Genomic DNA, 18850 nt, shown 5'->3' on the forward strand with positions numbered 1-18850 from the left:
AGAATCTGCCTGCCAATGCAGGGGACACGGGTTCGAGCCCTGGTCTGGAAAGATCCCACATGCCGCGGAGCAACTAGGCCCGTGAGCCACAACTACTGAGCCTGCGCGTCTGGAGCCTGTGCTCCGCAACAAGAGAAGCCGCGATAGTGAGAGGCCCGCGCACCGCAATGAAGAGTGGCCCCCACTCGCAGCAACTGGAGAAAGCCCTCGCACAGAAACGAAGACCCAACACAGCCATAAATAAATAAACATTTTTTTTAAAAAAAAAGAAAGGACCTAAAGATACTGATATTCAGTGGTCCTTAACAAAATATCCCCTCCAGATCACCATGTGGTAAATCTCAATATCAACAAGCCCCATCCATGCACAGAAAGCTTCCAATCAGGTTTTTAGTGTCCTAATATTAAGTATGAGCAATCTAACAGAATAAAAGAGATAGAAGAAACTTCAAACAAATTATCATTAATATTCTCAGAGATAAAAGAGAGTGTATTCTTGAAACAATAACAGGATATTACATTTTTTTAAAATTTAGAGCAACACTGTCCAAAAGAACTCTCTGTGATGAAATATTCCACATTTGCACTGTCCAATATGGTATGTACCAGCTACATGTGGCCATAGATCACTCAAAATGTAGCTAATACAACTAAGGAACTGAATTTTAATTATACTTAATTTTAATTTAAGTAGCCACATGTGACTAGTGGATGCCATACTGTATAGTTCAGATTTAGAAAATCGAACACAGTTCTTGGATGTTAAAAATGCAATAGCCAAGGGCTTCCCTGGTGGCGCAGTGGTTGAGAGTCAGCCTGCCAATGCAGGGGACGTGGGTTCGTGCCCTGGTCCGGGAGGATCCCACATGCCGCAAAGCGGCTGGGCCTGTGAGCCATGGCCGCTGAGCCTGCGTGTCCGGAGCCTGTGCTCCGCAACGGGAGAGGCCACAACAGTGAGAGGCCCGCATACCGCAAAAAAAAAAAAAAAAAAGAAAAATGCAAGAGCCAAAATGAAAATCTTAGCAGAATGAAATCTTCTAATCTTATATTAGAAGATAAAGTTGCCCAGGCACTGTCCCAAGCACTTTATAACACATTAACTCATCCAAAACACCAAGTGACAGAAAATAGGAAAGATAAGAAAATTACAAGATCAGTCCAGGAGATCCAATATCCAAATAATAGGAATTCCAGGAAAATGGCCAGAGGGAAAGGAGAGAAAGAAATTATCAAAGAAATAATTCAAGATAATTTCCTAATGAAGGATATGAAAGGCCCACTGAGTACCAGCACAATGGCTATAAAAAGACCTACTTCAAGCAAACTTTTCTGAAAGTTCAGAATACCAGGATAAAGAAGAGATCATAAAAACTTCCAGAGAGAAATAACAATCACATTTAAAAAAAAAAAATTACAAGTCAGAAGAGCATTAGATTTAACAGCAACACTGGAGCTTAGAAGGCAATAAAGCAATGTCTTCAAAATTCTGAGAAAAGGCAGTTCCAACCTAGAATTCTACATTCAAGTAAATAATCATGTAAGTGTAAAGGTAGAATAGGGCCACTTTCAGACATGTAAACTCTCAACAACAAAAAATTACGTCCATGTGCCATGTCTCAAGGAGCCACTGAAGGAAGTGCTCTACCAAAACAAGGGCGTAAATCATCAAAGAAGCAGCAGGAAAAGAGAATGATTCCCAGGACAATAGCAAAGAAAAATGCTAGGAAAACAGCTGTGTCACCAGCTTAGAGAGTCAGCAGTCCCCATTAGAGCTGGACAGAAACACCAAGACAGATGTCTCCAAAAATAAGGAAGGAACTGGGAGAATATTTGATGCATATGAGCTAACTGGAAGATTTACACTCATGGCAGACTTTAAAATGAATTCGTGACTAGTACACAGAGAACCAATTAAACAAAAAATGTTTAAAAAACAATTACCTCCACAGAAAACAAAAGTTGTACCCCAAAAAATGGATTCATAATATATAAACAGCTCAACTATGAATAGGGTTTATATTGCCATAATAATGTAAATACTAAATGTTGGTCTAGCCCCCGCAAAAAGTTAAACTAAACTGTGAGTATTGGAGGAGAGGAACTATGGACATATAAAGGAGATGAAGGGGAGGAATTAAGAAGTAAAAGAAAACATTCAAAAGAATTTAAGGTGGTTACAGCTTGAGAATGAGGGCAGGGGACTGCTCTTTTACAAAAAGCCTTGACATTTTAACTTTTTACCACTTTGAAAATAAATATAAATCTGTTTAGTTTTAAAAGAGATCCTAAATGATCTATAAGATTAATAATCAATCCAGAAAAGAGAAGAAACAAACTATGTTTTTGCAGTACCTTCAGGGAATTTATGTTGTATGCAGTTTCAACACCAATTCCTTGAGAAGTTAGCACACAGAAGAGTCTCAGACGGATCATATCCAGTAGTAGACATTAAATTACCCAGACTAACTTTCAAAAACTGTAAGTGGGAATATAAATGCGTTTAATCTTTGGGCAGTACCATTAAACTTATTAAAATACATATTGTTTGACCCAATAATTCCACTTTCAGAAATACCAGTATAGGTGCAGAGACACAAGAATGTTCTCAGAAATATATTTGTAAAGGCAAAAAAAATTAAAAAGAGGAGGAATACAAATTTCCATCAATAAGTGAATGGCTAAGCAAACTATGATACATCCACACTATAAAATTTAGAGAAGTTAATAAAATAGGCCTATAAGCAGTGACATAACAGGATCTCAAAGATATACTGTGTTACATGAAAAGAAAGTCACAAAACAATATGTATAATATGAACCTATTTATGTCAAGGGAAAACAAGAACTTTAACAAAATGTATGACTGAGGGTGTGTGTATGTGTGCATGTGTGTTTGTAAAAATACATTTAAAAAATGCTCTGGAGGGCTTCCCTGGTGGCGCAGTGGTTGAGAGTCCGCCTGCCGATGCAGGGGACACGGGTTCGTGTCCCGGTCCGGGAGGATCCCACATGCCGCGGAGCAGCTGGGCCCGTGAGCCACGGCCGCTGAGCCTGCGCGTTCGGAGCCTGTGCTCCGCAACAGGAGAGGCCACAACAGTGAGAGGCCCACATACCGCAAAAAAAAAAAAATGCTCTGGAGACACCAAACTGTTGAAAGTGTGTCCTCTGTTCTACCAATTTGCGAAGAGGATTCTCCTACTCTATGTCACGTACTCCACATCCAACATCTCAGTGAATCTTCACAAAAATTACAGTTATATAATTTTGCCCAGGTGAAAATCTAGTCAGAAGTTGATGCTTAGGACCTAAAGACAAGGTTTTGTTCAAAATGGAAAGAGGCTAATTAATATTTGTTGAGTTCATAGTTGGGCACTATGTTAAACACTTTACATCTAGGTTGAAAAAGTAATATATTTCTATTTTACAGATGAGTATTCTGATTGAAAGGGGTTGAGTAATTTGTCTAAGTTCACATGGCTAAATGAAAGATGGAGATGGAATTCAAAGCCCAAGTTTTCTTACTATGGCCAGATTGTGGGGGTCTATGTGACAACTGGGATACCTGCTGCAGGACCTTGCCCTGAGTTACTTGGAATCAGCTCCCCACTCTGCCATGACCTTCCTGGATAAGAAAACCTACTGAGCTAAAACTGGACCCAACTCCTTAATCAGAATCTAGAGAAGCAGCCTGACCACTGAGTCACTTATATTTGTCTCAGAATTACAAAAACATCTCCTATGGCTATAGTAGACATCACTAAGGATTGGCACACTTTTCCAACTGAGTTTTAATGAGGCCTTAGAATTCTCTGCAACTTAGTATGGCAGGCAGCCACCATCAATCAATCAGAGTTAGAACCAGAGCTGAAACTTATTTGCCACCTTCCCTCTTTTTTTTTCTTGGCTTGTATTTTCCTTTTTTTGGGGGGGGGGTCATTTTGCAGTCAACCATACCTGTCATTTTATTTTTTATTATTTATTGGCCATGCTGCACAGCATGTGGGAATCTTAGTTCCCCAACCAGGGATCGAACCCGTGCCCCCTGCGTTGGAAGCACAGAGTCTTAACCCACTGGACCGCCAGGGAAGTCCCCCTTGCCACCCTCCCTCGTCTCTGAACAGAGATGTTCATAGGAAGATCAGGAAAAGAATCTTAAAATGAAATAATGCTTTTGTTTAGAAAGGAGTGCTGGTATCGGTGCATTAACTTACCCCTAGCCTCCATCACTGATTATCACCACCTGTAGCCTAATTTCAGATCTCAATACCTAACTTCAAGAGTCACTAACATTTCTCCTCTGTCTGCACCTGCATGATCCAGGAACTCAACTTTCCTCCCATTGCTGCCCTACCAAAAATCTCCCGTTTGCCTACAGAATGAAGATATTTAGCTTAGTATTCAAGACCTTTCTTAACCAGGCTACTTTTCTAGCCTCATCTTTCACCTCTACTCAAGGCGCGCTCCCGCCCCACCTCCTTTCACTCCATTTCATTTTATTCCCTCTCCCCTCCCATTCCTCCCCGGGCTGCCTTTGCTCACCCCTCTGGGCTTGCTCTCCATAGCATCAAGTGACATCTGGGATGGAAACATTAAACTTGCATTTAGCTCTTCCCTGGAACGGACCAAGTCTGGCCCTAAGTAAAATGGGCTAGATGAACTTCCCTACGGACCACCTATCTAACCGACGGCAGTCTTACTAACAAACGGGAAAAAAGGAAAACAAAGCAAAACCCAGACACTCACTGTTAGGCACCTTTAGCAAACTCCTCACTCCTGCTTCTCTCCTTCCAAGAGGGAGTGGGCCCACGACTCGGGCCCAGCCTGTGTTGCTGCTCAGAACCCAGAGCATTGATCTGGAGGATGGAAAGAAAGATGGCGTCCGGCTTACCTCCCTCTCCTTTCTCACGAGCTGAGCAGCTGGGTGGAGACGGGGGCTCCAGGGGTGGCGGCCGCACCTCCTCATGCCAGTTCCTGCTGCTCCACACCCCTGATCACTGCTGACCTCTTCAGAGCCCGACTTCCGAGGAGGGCGTTTCCATTATTTCTGCCCACGCCGCGCAAGAGGGCGCCACAGTCAGGCTCAGCTGAGGTCAAGGCCTCTGGAGCCAAAGCGTCAAACCAGGTCCAACTCTCCACTTTCCTGGCAGCTGGCACCGCATGCGAGTGCGTCCTAGGCCCCTCGACTGGCAAGAGCAGCAAGGGGTGAGGAGTGAGACGTGAGGTCTTGACAGATAAACAAGAAGCCCAGAGGCCCGGTAACTCCTTCACGCCCTCCCGCCGCGGAGAAGAGGCGCCTACTGCTTCCGGCAGGCTCGCGCGGAGCGCGCATGCTCCGTGATTTTCCCGCCCTCTGGCCTTCCTGCCTTCCGGTCCAAAGCCTCCTCCGGAACTCGTAGCTGCCGCCACAGCCTTGAGGACAACTCTGCCCCAGCCCCTTCTTGGGTTTAAGCTTCTCATCTCATTCCCTTCCAGACGCAAGGAAAATAGTTTCAAATTTGATTACTTTCCGTCACTTCCATTTGATTACTAAGATCTGTTGATTTTACCTAAGAAAATACCTTGAACCCATCCTCTCTTCTCCATTTCTTCTGCTACTGCACCAACTGACACCACCACCAGCACCACCGTCATCCTCTTGTCACTTTTGCAGTGAACTCACCGACTGACCTGTGCCTCAGAATCCGTGTGCTCCTCTTCCCACACCACTTCCCCTGGGGTCTCCCCCAACTGCCAAAAGATCTTTCAAAATAGACCTGCGGGCTTACCTGGTGGCGCAGTGCTTGAGAGTCCGCCTGCCGATGCAGGGGACACGGGTTCGTGCCCCGGTCCGGGAGGATCCCACATGCCGTGGAGCGGCTGGGCCCGTGAGCCATGACCGCTGAGCCTGCGCGTCTGGAGCCCACATGCCTCGGAGCGGCTGGGCCCGTGAGCCATGGCTGCTGAGCCTGCACGTCCGGAGCCTGTGCTCCGCAGCGGGAGAGGCCACAGCAGTGAGAGGCCCGCGTACGGCAAAACAAACAAACAAACAAACAAAACAAACAGACCTGCAACTCACGGATATAGAGGACAAACTAGTGGTTGTGGGGGGGGGGTACAAACTACTGGGTGTAAGATAGGCTCAAGGATGTGTTGTACAACACAGGGAATATAGTCAATATTTCGTAATAACTGTAAATGGAAAATAAAATTGTATTAAAATCTTTTTAATTAAAAAAAAAGAAAGGAACAAAATACAGACCTGCAATGATAGAGAAAAGCCATGGGGAAACAGGATAAATAGAACTTCAGGGAGTTGGGAAGATGGGATGCCCTTCAAAACTATCCAAAGTTGGAGTGCAGAGGATCAGGCTTATCCCCAGGTCTCTCCGTCATTGGAAGCCACCCTGGGAAATTAGGGATGACCTTGGACAAGGTAGTTCTCTTCAGCTGAGGCAACTCCCAAAAAAGACTGACAACTGAGGGCTGTCTGACAACTGACAGCTGAAGGCCGTCCGCCAAGTCATTTAAATAATAATTTATCATTTTTAGTGAAAGTGCTGTTCTTACTGATGGCCTTACTAAAGGCAGGGAGAGTAAACTCCATTATGACTGGCTCAACCACAATTCCAAGTCCTTCCTTGAGTAAGGACTTAAGGCTAACCCCCTCACTCTACAGATGGGGAAATTAAGGCCCTGAGAGAGTTTCAGACCATCAGCTACCACATTGACACAGTCTTATAATAAATAGCTAATATTTGAATGTTGATACTAGGTTGTACCAGATGCTTTAATGCCTTATCTAATTAACTACTCATGAAAATTCTATGAGGTAGCTACCATTATTATCTTCATTTGACACATGTAGAAACAGGCTTAAAGCAGGCAGCTGGGTAATTGTCCAAGATTACACAGCTATTAAGTGGTGGGTCTAGGATTTGAACCCATGTCACTGTGACTGGAGAGTCTGTAACTAGTAACCTCTAAGATTAATTACTTTTTCTTAGTGGAGCAAACCATCATCCTGGGCCTTGTGAGATACTGAGGAACGTGTGTGTGTGAGCTGCTGTTATTTCTAGGAATGGATACAACACTACCACATAAAGCACAACATATGTCTTCTGTTTTCAGGGTAAGAAGATAAGCAAATATGCTTCTAGACAGAAAATAAGTTTCATATCAACTAAATAAACCAGAGAATATGAAAGTAATTTTCAGCTTCCATGTCCATTCCACGCCAGTTCCTCTGGACCTGGTGGCCTTGCTCCTTCCACAGCTCTGATGTCTCTCCAACAGACACCTTCAGTTGCCACCAAGAAAAGAGTGCACCTGAGTGTCTTTCAGTGAATATGGAGGACTCTCTTCTTGCCCCCCCAAACTCCCAGGTCTAAAGGGGAGCATCTGGTCCAGCAAGATTGTCCCAGTTAGGGTGATAAAAGACCTTCCCTTAGACCTGAGAAACCACCAAAATCTATCCATCTTCCTCTCCTGCTTCATCGAAGTGAAACCTATTAAAGTAAAAACACTCTGATATGTAAGGATTTCCCAATGTAGAAATGGTGTTAAATTACAATAGTATTATGTGATCCAAGAAACTTGTGTCAGAAAATGTGGATTAATTTGTTTAACAAACATGCATTGTATTCCTACCAAACGCCAGGTCCCAGGCCAGATGCTGGAAGTTGCAGTGTCTTGGGAGTTTGCCATTCAGTACAGTAGCTCTCAAATGTTAGTGTGGATAAGAATCACTTGGGAAACTTGTTAATAATGCACACTCCTGAACCCCACCCCCAGAGTTTCTGATTCATCAGGTGGGGCTGAGGTTTAGGAATCTGCATTTCGACTAGTTCCCAAGTGAATCTGTAGCAGGTGGTTTTCATTTGTATCTTGAGAAACCCTGACTTAGTAGACAGCTCTGATCAGGTGTTTGATTTAAGTCACTTAAACTCAGGACTGCAGGAGATCCGGAAGATACCTGATTTCTAATGCTTTCAAGAAGCCTTAAAAGGACTTCCTGGAGTGGTTTTCTGTGAAAAAAAAATCACACCAATATGACACCACTTCTTTTCAAACAGGAGAAAAAGCCATTGTGTCATGACATGGCCCAAGAGGAGAAGTTGAAAGAGTTTCACTGGAACAATTCAAGAAGTGTGTGTGTGCGCACGCGCGCGTGCATGCGTGTGTGTGTGTGTGTGTGTGTAAAAATTCATTGACAGTATACTTAAGCTTTGTGTACTTTACCATATACATATTTACTATATGAATGTTATTCCTCAATTAAAAAAAGTTTTTTAGAAAGTGTAAGGTAAAGAGGGTAAGGAGGTTTAAAGATGTCTGTTCTAGAGGGAAGTAGGGGGAAGGAGTTGGGTACTGGCAGGAAAGAAAACAGGAAGAAGGGAGAAATTCAGACCTCTTGATGAAGGTACCAAGTAAATCCTCAGCAGCTGGTGTAGCAGAAAGAGGCCTGGAAATAGGAGTTGGCAGATGTGGAAGCAAATAGGCTAAAGAGTTCGATTAACCGTGAGCCAGACACTTTGAACACGAAAGGAAGGAAAGAAGGAAGGGAGGGAAAGGGAAGAAAGAAGGGAGTGAGAGAAGGAGAGACAGGAGAGGGAGGGAGAGAAGGAGGAAGAAAAAGAAAGAGGAGGGCCCTGACCCTAGGGGGAGCTTATAGTCTTGTGCTCTGATTACTGGCCCTCGGCAAGTTATTTGAGGGCTCCAAGCCTGTATGTGGCTCTTCGAAATGAGGCTGGACCTCTGAAAGTAAGGAGTAATAGAGATGGTGTATGCAAAAGGCTGTAAACTACAAAGGGCCGCTAAATGCTGCTTCTTACGAACAGATTCTGGCTCAGAGTTAGACCAACTGCAAGCATGGATATGAGCACATGTCCAGTTCCGGAGTGACTTCCCTCACCTTTGCCACACCTGACCGCCAGACTCACAGGAGTTTGGTGAGAGGTTTTTTCTTTTTCTCCTCTGCTCTGAGCTAACTTGGATATTGCTTTGTGCAGGCCTGAGCATGAGATTCCCTTCAGTACCCCTACCTCCAGCTGTTCTCCATGACCCCAGAAGTCCCTTCCACCTTCTCCCAGACGGGGCCAGTTGTTCTCATAGAGGTCACCTGCCTCCTCCCTGGCCTGTGAGTCACTAGTTGGAAGCCAGAGACCTCACTAGAAGCCTCCAGGGACCAAAGCAACTTGCTGAAGGCCCTTGGGGAAGGAGAGGAAACAGGACGGGCACTAAAATGAAATAAATTGTCTATAAGTGTTTTTTAATTAAAATTGTAATTCTTGTTCTATGCAGAAGAGTCGAAGGAGAACTCCACTCCGAGTGGCAGGTGAAAAGCTCAGCAGCTCTCCCAAAGCCAGGGAGGGGAAGGGAGGTGAGAGCAGAGAGGAGATGGGTTAACTTGTTCTTTCTCCTTTTAGGGATAAGAAAGCAAAAAGGAGAAAGGCGGGGGTGGGGTGGGGGGCTGCTGAGGGACCTGCTTGCTGACTCCCCAGGCTGAGGCTCCTGGGGGAGGGGGCTGAGCTTCCTGGGGACCCTGAAGCTGCGATTCTGTGCTTTCCTTTGTTCTATAAAATGATGCCACCTTCTCACTCCCTTCTCTCCCCTTGCTGGCCTCAGCCACCAGCCATGAATCTGCAGCAAGAGCCACCCACGCATCGGCCTTGGGGCCACCCGGGCAGACAGAGGAATCCAAAAGCGGGGAGAAAGAGAGAGACACTGGAAGTCTCCAGGTGGAGAAAAAGAAGGGAGAGAGCCGGACTGTGGAAAAGCGATGGAAAAGGGGAGGAACAAGGGAATGGAGACTGGGACCCCACCAGAGGAGAGGGGTCCTCAGAGGGAACGCAAAGGGTAGATGGAACGGGTAGAGGAGGGAAAGTGGCGGCGGGGGGGGGAGGGGTGTGTAGCGACTTTGAGAAACAAAAGTGAACTGTCTGGGCTTTGCGGCTGCTCTGATCTCTCAGAGCTCTGAGCCGACGGCAAGGGTCCTAAACTCGGTAGGGCCCATCGCACACTCAGCTCAGGAACTCCGCTGCCCACACCGTGCCGCCGCCTTATTTCGGATGCCTCAAGCTCGCGGTTTAGGCCCAGTGCACGCGTGGGGGGCCGAGGGGCCTGGCCTGTGCGGGTGTCCCCAGGAGAACTGTGAGCCCCCATGCCCCCTAGGGGTTCAGGCGCCACGAAGAGGGGACTGGAGCTGCCGCGCCCGCCGCTCAGCTTTAGAAGAGCGCGCCCTGGAGTACCGTCCCCAGCCCTCCTAGCTTCCCCAGATTTCTGTTTGCAAAATCTACATCCGTCACCACTGTGTGTGTTGTATGTACTGGGGTGGGGTGGGGGGAGAGGTCTCTGCAGGAGTTAATAACTATTTTATTCTCTTGCTCCTTCAAAGTTTCTCTTTGACGGCGAAGAGACTTATTATAAGTCAGAAGAAAGGAAAAGCTTCCCTGTTCTGGGCCCTGTGATTGCACAAATCCAAAATACTGCCGGCGTGGAGATTGCGGCTGGTAAACTCTAGAAGCTGGGGGTGTTATTAGGCAGGAGCTCTAGGGTTTCCGGAGACAAATTCCTAAATAAACCAAGAAACACCAAGTGGGAGATCTAGGAGGGAGGGCCTGATGGTTCGACACCGCTGGGACAGAGAGCCAGAGAGTGAAAGGAAGCAGAACAAACATCGTCGGCAGGCGCCTCTGTCTCCCAGACCGAAACCCTCCCCAAACCTCATCCCAAGCGCTCTCGGTACCAGTGGCAGGGCCCGGCACTGCCGGGGCTGCCACCCTCTGCCTCAGGTCCCCACTCGGAGACTCATCACTTGCTGGCTCTTCTTTCTTCTTCTTTTTTGTTTTTTTAATCCTTCAAATACAAGACAAAAATACACCTCATTTATCATCATAGATATATATATTTCACTCTCACCACATAAATACAAAACATCCAAATATCCAAAACATTCAGAACAAAGTTAGTAGCCAGGATTCAGTGACACCTACCCGCGTTTGAATCGTTCATTATTTTCTTCACTATTTGCCTAAGGAAAAAAAAGAGAGACAGAAAGAAAAGAAAAGAAAAAAGGAAAAAAAGCTTCCGACGTAAATAATTTACAATAAAATTACTATTTTAAAAATGCTCTGCGCTCGCTTCGGATGGAGGAATACATTCTAGACACTGCGGCACCTCGCCGTCTGGGTCTGTGGTTTTGGTTAAAATGCGGGTGGCCGTGGCTGTGCGGTTAGGGCGTGAGGCCGCGACAGCGTCGCGGTCCGGGTTTCTGACTTGGGACCGTCGAAACCCTGGGGTGCTTTAGGGGAGGCGGTGGAGAGGGATGCCTTTCATATCCACGCAGGGAACTGATCGGGATATGGAGACTACCGACAGAGGAGGCCGGGCCGCCCTGATGTCCCCGGCTGCGTCCCTGCCTCCCGTCCGCAAAGAACTCTGAAATCGGGACGTTTCCTGCGTGCTGGGAGGGTTTCGTGAATCCGGGGAGAGGGCGAGAGGAGGCAATGGGCACTGATCTGTTTCCAAACCTAGCAACTCTGCCCGGAGCCACGGGTCCGGGAACAAGGGAGACGGTGGGGAGAAGCGCCAGCGTCCGGGAACTGCCGCCAGCTGCACAGCTCTCTCTCCTGGAGGAGCGTGAAGCTGTCGGCCGCCTCCCGGCGCAGCCTCGGAAAAGATTCTGAATTTTCTTTCACTTAGCAGCATAGGCTTTTCTTTTGCTTTTCCCTTTTAAATTCCTGTTTTAAGTCATTACACCCAGAACTTTAATTTTGTATTGCCCTGGGACGCATTTTGTATCCTGCATTTTCTTACGCCTTCTAAACTCCATCGTTATGAGTATTTAAAAACTGGTTCCACTCCATTTGGTTTTGTGTGGTAGTTCTTACTCTCCTTTTATTGCTGATGAGATCAAATTTATTACTGCCGCTGCCCATCACGATGTTTGGTTTATTGTCTCCTGGGGTCGGGGGTGGTTGTGATTGGAGTTTCTTTAAAGGGGAGAAAATTCGGCAGGATTTGTCCAGCCAGGAAGCTGCGTGTGCACCGGCTGTCTCGAGAAGTCCGCAAAGTGGGGCCCAGGGGCTTCTCTGGCGAGAGGAAGGAACGTCCTCCTTTTTGGTCTAATGAAATCTGTCAGCCTTTTCAGCTGGGGTCTGCTCGCAGCTTCCTTTTTCAGATATCCATAAGAATAATCAACGGCAGCAGTGGCTCGATCTAGAGCAGATGTCCTGTGCTCCGGACTTAGAACCAGACTTTACCCTCCAGGGCCAGGCACTGGTTGGGGCATCAGGTTGGCTAACTCGGGCTTTCCCCCCAATTCTTTGGATTCTCCTGGATTCAGAAGGAAGTTGGGGGCGAAGGGTGGGTGTGGGAGGACACAGAGGAATGGTAGGGGGAAAAAATAGCCCAAATGGGGTAATATTGGTAGCAGAGCCTGGTGGGGAAGGAGAGCTGTCAGAGGCCTCTTGGGAGCCGGGAGCCCAGCGCAGGGGCCCCGGGTGCCTAATGCGCGTGAATCCATAAATATCACCACGATAGATACTATAAATATAAATACAGGAAAACACTTAAGATCAGTCCAGCGCTTTTTTCTCGGCCCCTTCTTTATTGTTGGTCCGGGAGTAAGGCTCGAAGGCCGAGGAGCTCAGGTATCGGGCGGAGAGTTCTTGCAAATTCCCGGCCAGCGAACCGGCCATTGTCAACGGGGCGGAGGAAAGGCGGCTGGCGACGGATCCGAGCAGCGAGGGCACGGGCAGGCTGAAGAGGCCGTGGCCGGCGGCCGGTGCGCCCGCGTGCAGTCCTCCTGGCCCGGTGGGCCCGGGGCCCGGAGCGCCTCCCACGGCCGGCGGGTGCGGGGACGCGGCGCCTGCGGGACCCGGGGCGGCGGCGGCTGCCGAGCCCGCGGCAGAGCCCGCGCCCAGGGCCGGCAGGTTGGGGCCGCGTAGCGCCGAGCCGAGTGCGCCTGTGGCGCATGGCGGCAGCAGCGCAGGCAGGCCTGGCGGCGACAGCAGGCGGCCCTGCTCCAGCAGCCGCAGCACGCTGCACGTGGCCGCCGTCTCCGACACCACCGAGCGCAGCTCCGAGTCCTTGCCTTGGTCCTTCTTCTGCTTCGTGCGCCGGTTCTGGAACCAGACCTTCACCTGCGCGCCGGGCGCAGGGAGGGTGGGAGAGAGGGGCAGAGGGAGACGGGCGTCAAGGGGAGCGGGCTCCCGGAGCGCGAGGGCTCCAGGGGGCCCTCCCCCAACTTCAGCCAAAGCCCCAGTCCCAGTCCCAGCCCGAAGAAGTCGGGCCGGGAGCTGCGGGGCGGGTGGGCGGGGCGGGGAGTCAGGGCCGCCAAGAGGGGGACACAGCTCCCATACGCTGCGCTTCCGGGTCATGGAAGCAGGCCTAGGCCAGCCTGGGTTACAAATAAAGAAATAAAAATGTCCATGACCCTAACTGGAAGGAAGACCAGAAGTTATTTCACTGGGCTGCCGCACTACCCGCAGCGGGACTATGGATCAGTGCTGCATAAAAGCCCGCATTTCCAGGAGGTGTAAGGCCTAAAGGATGCAGTTCGGGAAGTGGGAAGTGAGGGTGAATGGGGAGGAGAGTGGCCCAACTGGCTCGAATTTAGCCCCAGAGCACTCCTCCTGTTGAAGGCTATGAGAAGCTACTTCCTGCTTGTTAGGGTCAGATTGACTGTGAACTAGCAGCAAGCAGGCTATAGACTGAATAACTGGTGCAGGATGAACTTTATAGGCCAAGCTTCCTCACCACCAGGTGAATCGAAAGGGCTGAGTGATACCCTTAATTTATAACTCAGCTGCTCTCCATCATGAACTTTGGAGTCATGGGAGGAAGTCAGTAGGCTGGAGTGGACTAAATTCTCTCCGTCAACCTCCCCTCTTACTTCCTGTTCTCCCTTTGCCCCGCTTCAGGCCTAGCTGGTGGCCCAGAATGGAGTTTGGCAGCTCTAGGGAAAGGTTATTCTGTCTAGATTTTGTAAACTAAGAGGGATGGTGGCTGAGAGAATAGGGAAAAAGCTACCATGCCAACTCAAATTCGAACATCCAGTATGTTCTGTCCTTGATTCTCAGCTTTCTGCCCAGATCCCATACCTAAAATGCTCCCCACCCACTTCAGGGCTGGGCACAGGTCAAGGGACTGGTCCTCAGAAAGAAATATGCCTTCTGTAGGCCAAGCTGGTACCATGCCCTGGGGAGGCCCTAAATGAACCCCACAACACAAAGCTCTCAGGCCGTAAAGTGCTCCTGGGCCCAGACTTCATGCGGTCAGCCCCAGTAGCATCATATGGATTTCATGTAAAGAAGACCTCAAGCACAATTGTCAGTGCTGGCTCCCAAGGCCCCAGATCTGCTTCCCATCCCATACCTCACACATCACTGGCACTTAAGACAGGGTCTCCTAGGTGCCCACAGTGGGTGCTCAGGGCTGGGAATGGGGCTGAGTCCAGCTCAAGACCAGGGAAAGCCTTAAGCATTGGGGCAGCCTGGTCTGCAAAGGCAGATCTCTGGAATATGCAACTTTTTGATCCCTAGTTGTCACCCATGCTCTGGAACAGGGGGCTTTGGCCCTAGCCCCATTCTTGCTGAATGGGCCTGGGTGCTGTGTAAGGCTAGGGTCTCCAGAGGGGGTGTGCCTGGAAATCTGGCCAAAATGTTGTGGCCAAAACAGGGGCAAACATTGGTTCCTCCAAGAGCAGAGACAAGCAGGGAATTCTCAAGACTGGGGTCCAAAAAGAAATCCAAAAGGATAGGATTTGGGGCCTCCTGGGCTAGAGGCCAGGAAGATTTGGGGTGGAGGGGGAAAGGGATGGCTTAGGAAAGGGAGAAAGCCTTCGCCCTTTCTTCCCCATCCTCCTTATCTTCTCCGCCTCACCTGGGAAGCTCTATCCAGAGTCAAGCTAGGTGGTGAGGAAGAGCTGGCTGGGGGTGAAGGGGAAGGAGGCTGATGCTGAGCTGTGTGCAGCCCGGCCGCTGAGTACCTGGGTCTCTGAGAGGTTGAGCTGCCGAGCGAGCTCGGTTCTCTCCCGGCCCACCACGTACTGGCAGCGCTGGAACTCCATCTCCAGCCGGTAGAGCTGCTCCGCGGTGAAGGAAGTGCGCGTCCTCTTGGGCCGATCCAGGTCCAGGCCCTTGGGCAGGATGATCTCTCGGATGGACCCCTTGGCATCTGGGGAAGGGGAGATAATCAGGCACAAGAACCCTCCTGCCTTCCTCCACCTCCCCTGGCCCGAGCTGGCTCCTGGGACACAGTCACCAGCAGCCAGCAGTCCGGAGGTGGGAAGTCGGGCTGCTGGGCCTGCAGCCACAGCCGGGGAGCAAGGACGCTGTATGTGCTTGGGGGGTGGGGGTGGGGGTGGTGGGGGGAGGTGGGGGTGGGGGTGGTGGGGGGACTAACTCCACACAGCTGATGGGAAGGGGAATCGGACTTGGCCTTTGTAGAGCCCTCCGAACAAGGGAGAAAAAAAAATCAATTCCAAATCGGCTGACGTTCCTTTTGGTCTGGGGGCCTCGGCTGCGTGGACTGGGTCCCCTGTAGCTTGAGGGTCCCCGCACTGACCAGCTCAGATCCTGCCGGCCCCAGCTCTGGAGCATGTTGACCAGACCGCACTCCGGCGGTTCCCACCCCCATCCCGGGGTCTCCTTCCCTCCCGAACCAGGGCGGCGGAAGGAGGAGGGACCGAGTCGGAGCCGGCAGGGCCTGGCGATCAGTTGGCGGGGGCGGCGCCGGGCCGGGGCCGGGCCTCACCACCGCCACCGCCGGAGCCGACCGCACGCCGCGCAGCAGAGCGGGGTCGAGGCCAGCACTAAAGCGACATCCGCGGCCTGGCAACCCAGCTTGGCTGCTTCTCCCAGCGGCGGCGGCCAGGCCCGAGCGCGGCGCCGGGCCCCTTGGCCCAGCGCGCCAACTGGCCTGGCCGTAGCCGGCGGTCCGCGACTGTTCTCCAGCGCCCGCGGCCCCCTCGGACGCGCTCAACTCGCCAAGGTGCGGGAGCCCGCGAGCGGGTTCCCCGCAGGTCCTCCAGTCCGCAGGATGCTAACAGGTCCTCCAGAGTTTCCGGCTTCTTTCCCGGGTCGGAGGCCGCAGCCTGGATCCTGGGCCCTCCCGCACAGTCCCTCGGCTACCCTAGCAGCCAAACCGGCGGGGCCTCTCGAGGCTTGAAGGGATCGAAGCTCCTGGAGAGCGCGCGTCCCAGGTGGGAATCCCCAGCGGCTGGCCGCACCCGGGACGGGGAGGGCCAGCAACTTTCTCCTAAGTCCCAGGAGGCAGACCCACCCGGGCTGCCGGGGTCGGTGGCGGCACGCAGCTCGAGCCCCTGAGTCGCCCCTAAAGAACGCCCCCCGCAGCCCTGCCCCATTCCTACCTCGGACCAGGATCCGGCGGCAGTAATCCGGGTCCGCGGTTGAATTGGATTTACTTTTGTTACAATCTTCCGCGGCGCCCGACGCAGAGAAGGCGCCCTGCGGTTCCTTGAGGAAGGCGGCAGGGAGGTTCCCCTCCGCGCCCTTGCTCTCCCGGCTCTCCTTGTGCGCATTCTTCGAGACCCGGGCAGCCTCTGCGTCCGAGTGGCACCGAACGTCCATTTTGTCTCGTTTCCCGAACATAGGAGAGGCAAGAGCAACAAAAAAAAAAAAAAAAGAAAGAAAAAAAAAAGGGGGGGTGGGGGGAGGAGAAAAAAAAAAGCAGACGGGAGACAAAACCGCTACAATGCAGCCCCTACGCTCGGTCCGGAGAGAGGCAAGCGGCAAGAATGAATGCCCCCGCGGGGCGGCTGCGGCGGCCGCGGGCAGGTCGGCGGCGACCGCCGAGTGGCGCGCTCGCGGAGAGGCGGCGGGTCTGGTCGTGGATCCCGGTGGAGCAGCGGCGAAGCCGCCTCGTCAGCGCCCGCGTCCTCTGAGCACGTCCACTGTCCCCAGCCTGGCGATCAGGTAGCGAGCAGCGCAACTCCGAATTGCTGCGGCTCCCGCCTATTACTGAGACTGCGAGTAGCAGTTGTCCGACACCCGGGGGGACGCACACTCGCTGTTGCAATTGATTACGGGTAATTTCGCAGCCTCCACGTTTCGGCTACCTCATGAATACACTAAATTGTTTGGATAATATATCAGACCGTAATGGATGGTTTCTGTCCTTGTCCCCAATCAAGTAGGGGTTTAGCCAGTGAATAAACGGAAATGATTGGTCTTGCTTTCAGGAAACACACAATCAAAGACCCACACTTCCAGAAAAACTTTTGACAAGATTCATCCTGAATTGTTAGTACCGTTAGCAGGCATTATTAACTTTCCCTTTGCCTTTGACCCTCCTGCTCACACACTGGCTAGAGGGGTTTTCTCCACACTCGACAGATAGAGCTGAATGAGGATGGAGGGGGGAAGAAAAACAAAAAACAAAAACCCTTACACACCCTGCGGCAGAAGAAAGCAGTCGCCTCTAGGAGGGGAAAAAAGGGGGGGGGTGGAGAAAAAGTTTTCCCCAAAAGTACTTCCCCCACCCTCTAAAAAGCCAAGCTTTCGTCCCAAACAACTCCTTAACACACCTCGAAGCTGACAGCCATCTTAAACTGCCACCTCTCTTCATTTAGTTCCAGTTGGATTTTTTCATGCCTGCACCTCCAGCAGCCCTGAGGCAGCCCATTCAAAGGGCAGCTTTGTACTCAGAGAGTCCAGCAGGAGAGAGAGGGGGAGAGGGAGAGAGAGCCGAGAAAATCTGAACTGTGAGATCTGCTTAAAAAAAAAAAAGTTTTCCCCTAGCTATTTCATTGTCTCTGCTACAATATCTTTGAGAAAAGCAACAGCCAGTAATCCAATAAGAGCATTGATTAGGCCACAATGATTCAATTCAAGCGCATGGCCTTGTGCAAGGAGCATGCTCCAGCCCTTCTCGTCACCTTGCCGGGGCAGAAGCCCTCTCCACGCCGCTCTCCCCATTCATTCCTTTATGGGAAATGCGGAGCAAAAGGAGTGAAAGATGGCAATTATCTAATTGGACTATTAACAAACAGTCCTCTGAGTGCGGCGGTCTGGCGTGGCTCCTGGGCGGGGGAAGGGCCGTGTTCCCTGCCCTCATTCACAAAGAGTGCAGGGGCCGGGGAGGAAAGGGGGCTTTTTAAAGGGCGTGGGGAGTGGGGCGGGGGTGGGGGAAGAGGAGAGGTGGGAGGTTTGGCTGAGAATTTTTCCACACAATTCCAAGAATGGGGGCGGAGGCGGGCGGGGAAGGGGAAGGGGAGGGGGCTGGAGTGGGGGTCGCGGCGAGCCGGTGGGAGAGGGGGAGGGGAGGGAAAGGGGTAAGAGTGTGTGCGGTGGGATCGGAGGGGCTCTGCCCGCCGCTCCCTCCCGCCGCCGCCGCCGTCCCCCAGCCGGACTCCAGCAAGCATCGGGGGCGGAGATGATGAGGGGCCCTCAGCCGGCTCCTTTGCTCTGTCCTCCTCCCCCTTCCTCCCCCAGCCCCTCTGGCCCCCAGGGAGAACCCACGCTCGGTCCGGTTCCGGGGGGCGTCTCTGTCCACGGAGGCAGACCTTGGGCTTTTACTTTATTTCATTGGTTGGGGGTTGTGTGTACGTGTGTGTGTGTGTGTGTGTGTGTGTGTGTGTGTGTGTGTGTGTGTGAGTGAGCACGCGATTGTCCCGAGCTACTCTCCGCAGGGCGGCGGGCTTCCCGGGTCCCCAGCGGACCGGTGGTCCGTCAGTCCTCCTCCGCACGGGCGGCGGCCCTCCAAATCCCACGCCAACTGGGCCTCGGGGTGGAAAGTGCCTTTGAGTCCCGGCTCTCCCGGGGCCGTCCGGTAGGGACGGGTGGGAGTGGATGGGGGGAGGGGTCCTTGCGGCCGTCCTGTCCTGAAGATGTGGCGTGGGCTTGGGACA

At 51.3% G+C, this 18850-nt stretch overlaps 1 protein-coding gene and 1 long non-coding RNA gene across 2 annotated transcripts; one reads left to right on the plus strand and one right to left on the minus strand.

Annotated features, from left to right (window-relative positions):
- Window positions 1-10894: 10894 nt before the first annotated feature.
- On the minus strand, window positions 10895-16592 carry VAX1 (ventral anterior homeobox 1). Its single transcript, XM_004265790.3, has 3 exons — window positions 16352-16592; window positions 14969-15156; window positions 10895-13121 (listed from the first exon to the last, which is right to left on the minus strand). Exons 1-3 carry the CDS (start codon window positions 16590-16592, stop codon window positions 12555-12557), a joined length of 996 nt encoding a protein of 331 aa, XP_004265838.2. The 3' UTR covers window positions 10895-12554.
- Window positions 16593-16742: 150 nt separating this feature from the next.
- On the plus strand, window positions 16743-17090 carry LOC105747799 (uncharacterized). Its single transcript, XR_007471303.1, has one exon. It is a non-coding gene; the product is annotated as an uncharacterized LOC105747799 (long non-coding RNA).
- The last annotated feature ends 1760 nt before the right edge of the window (window positions 17091-18850 follow it).

Source organism: Orcinus orca, chromosome 14 (assembly GCF_937001465.1).
Source record: "Orcinus orca chromosome 14, mOrcOrc1.1, whole genome shotgun sequence".
Classification (NCBI taxonomy): domain Eukaryota; kingdom Metazoa; phylum Chordata; class Mammalia; order Artiodactyla; family Delphinidae; genus Orcinus; species Orcinus orca.

What these genes read in the sequence shown, in the direction of transcription:
- VAX1 (XM_004265790.3), bottom strand. Translation starts at nt 16,592, where the DNA reads ATGTTCGGGAAACGAGACAAAATGGACGTTCGGTGCCACTCGGACGCA. An exon ending in CCGCCGGATCCTGGTCCGAG is followed by an intron (nt 15,157 to 16,351) that starts GTAGGAATGGGG and finishes CCCCTTCCCCAG; the next exon opens with ATGCCAAGGGGTCCATCCGA. An exon ending in TCAACCTCTCAGAGACCCAG is followed by an intron (nt 13,122 to 14,968) that starts GTACTCAGCGGC and finishes CCCGGCGCGCAG; the next exon opens with GTGAAGGTCTGGTTCCAGAA.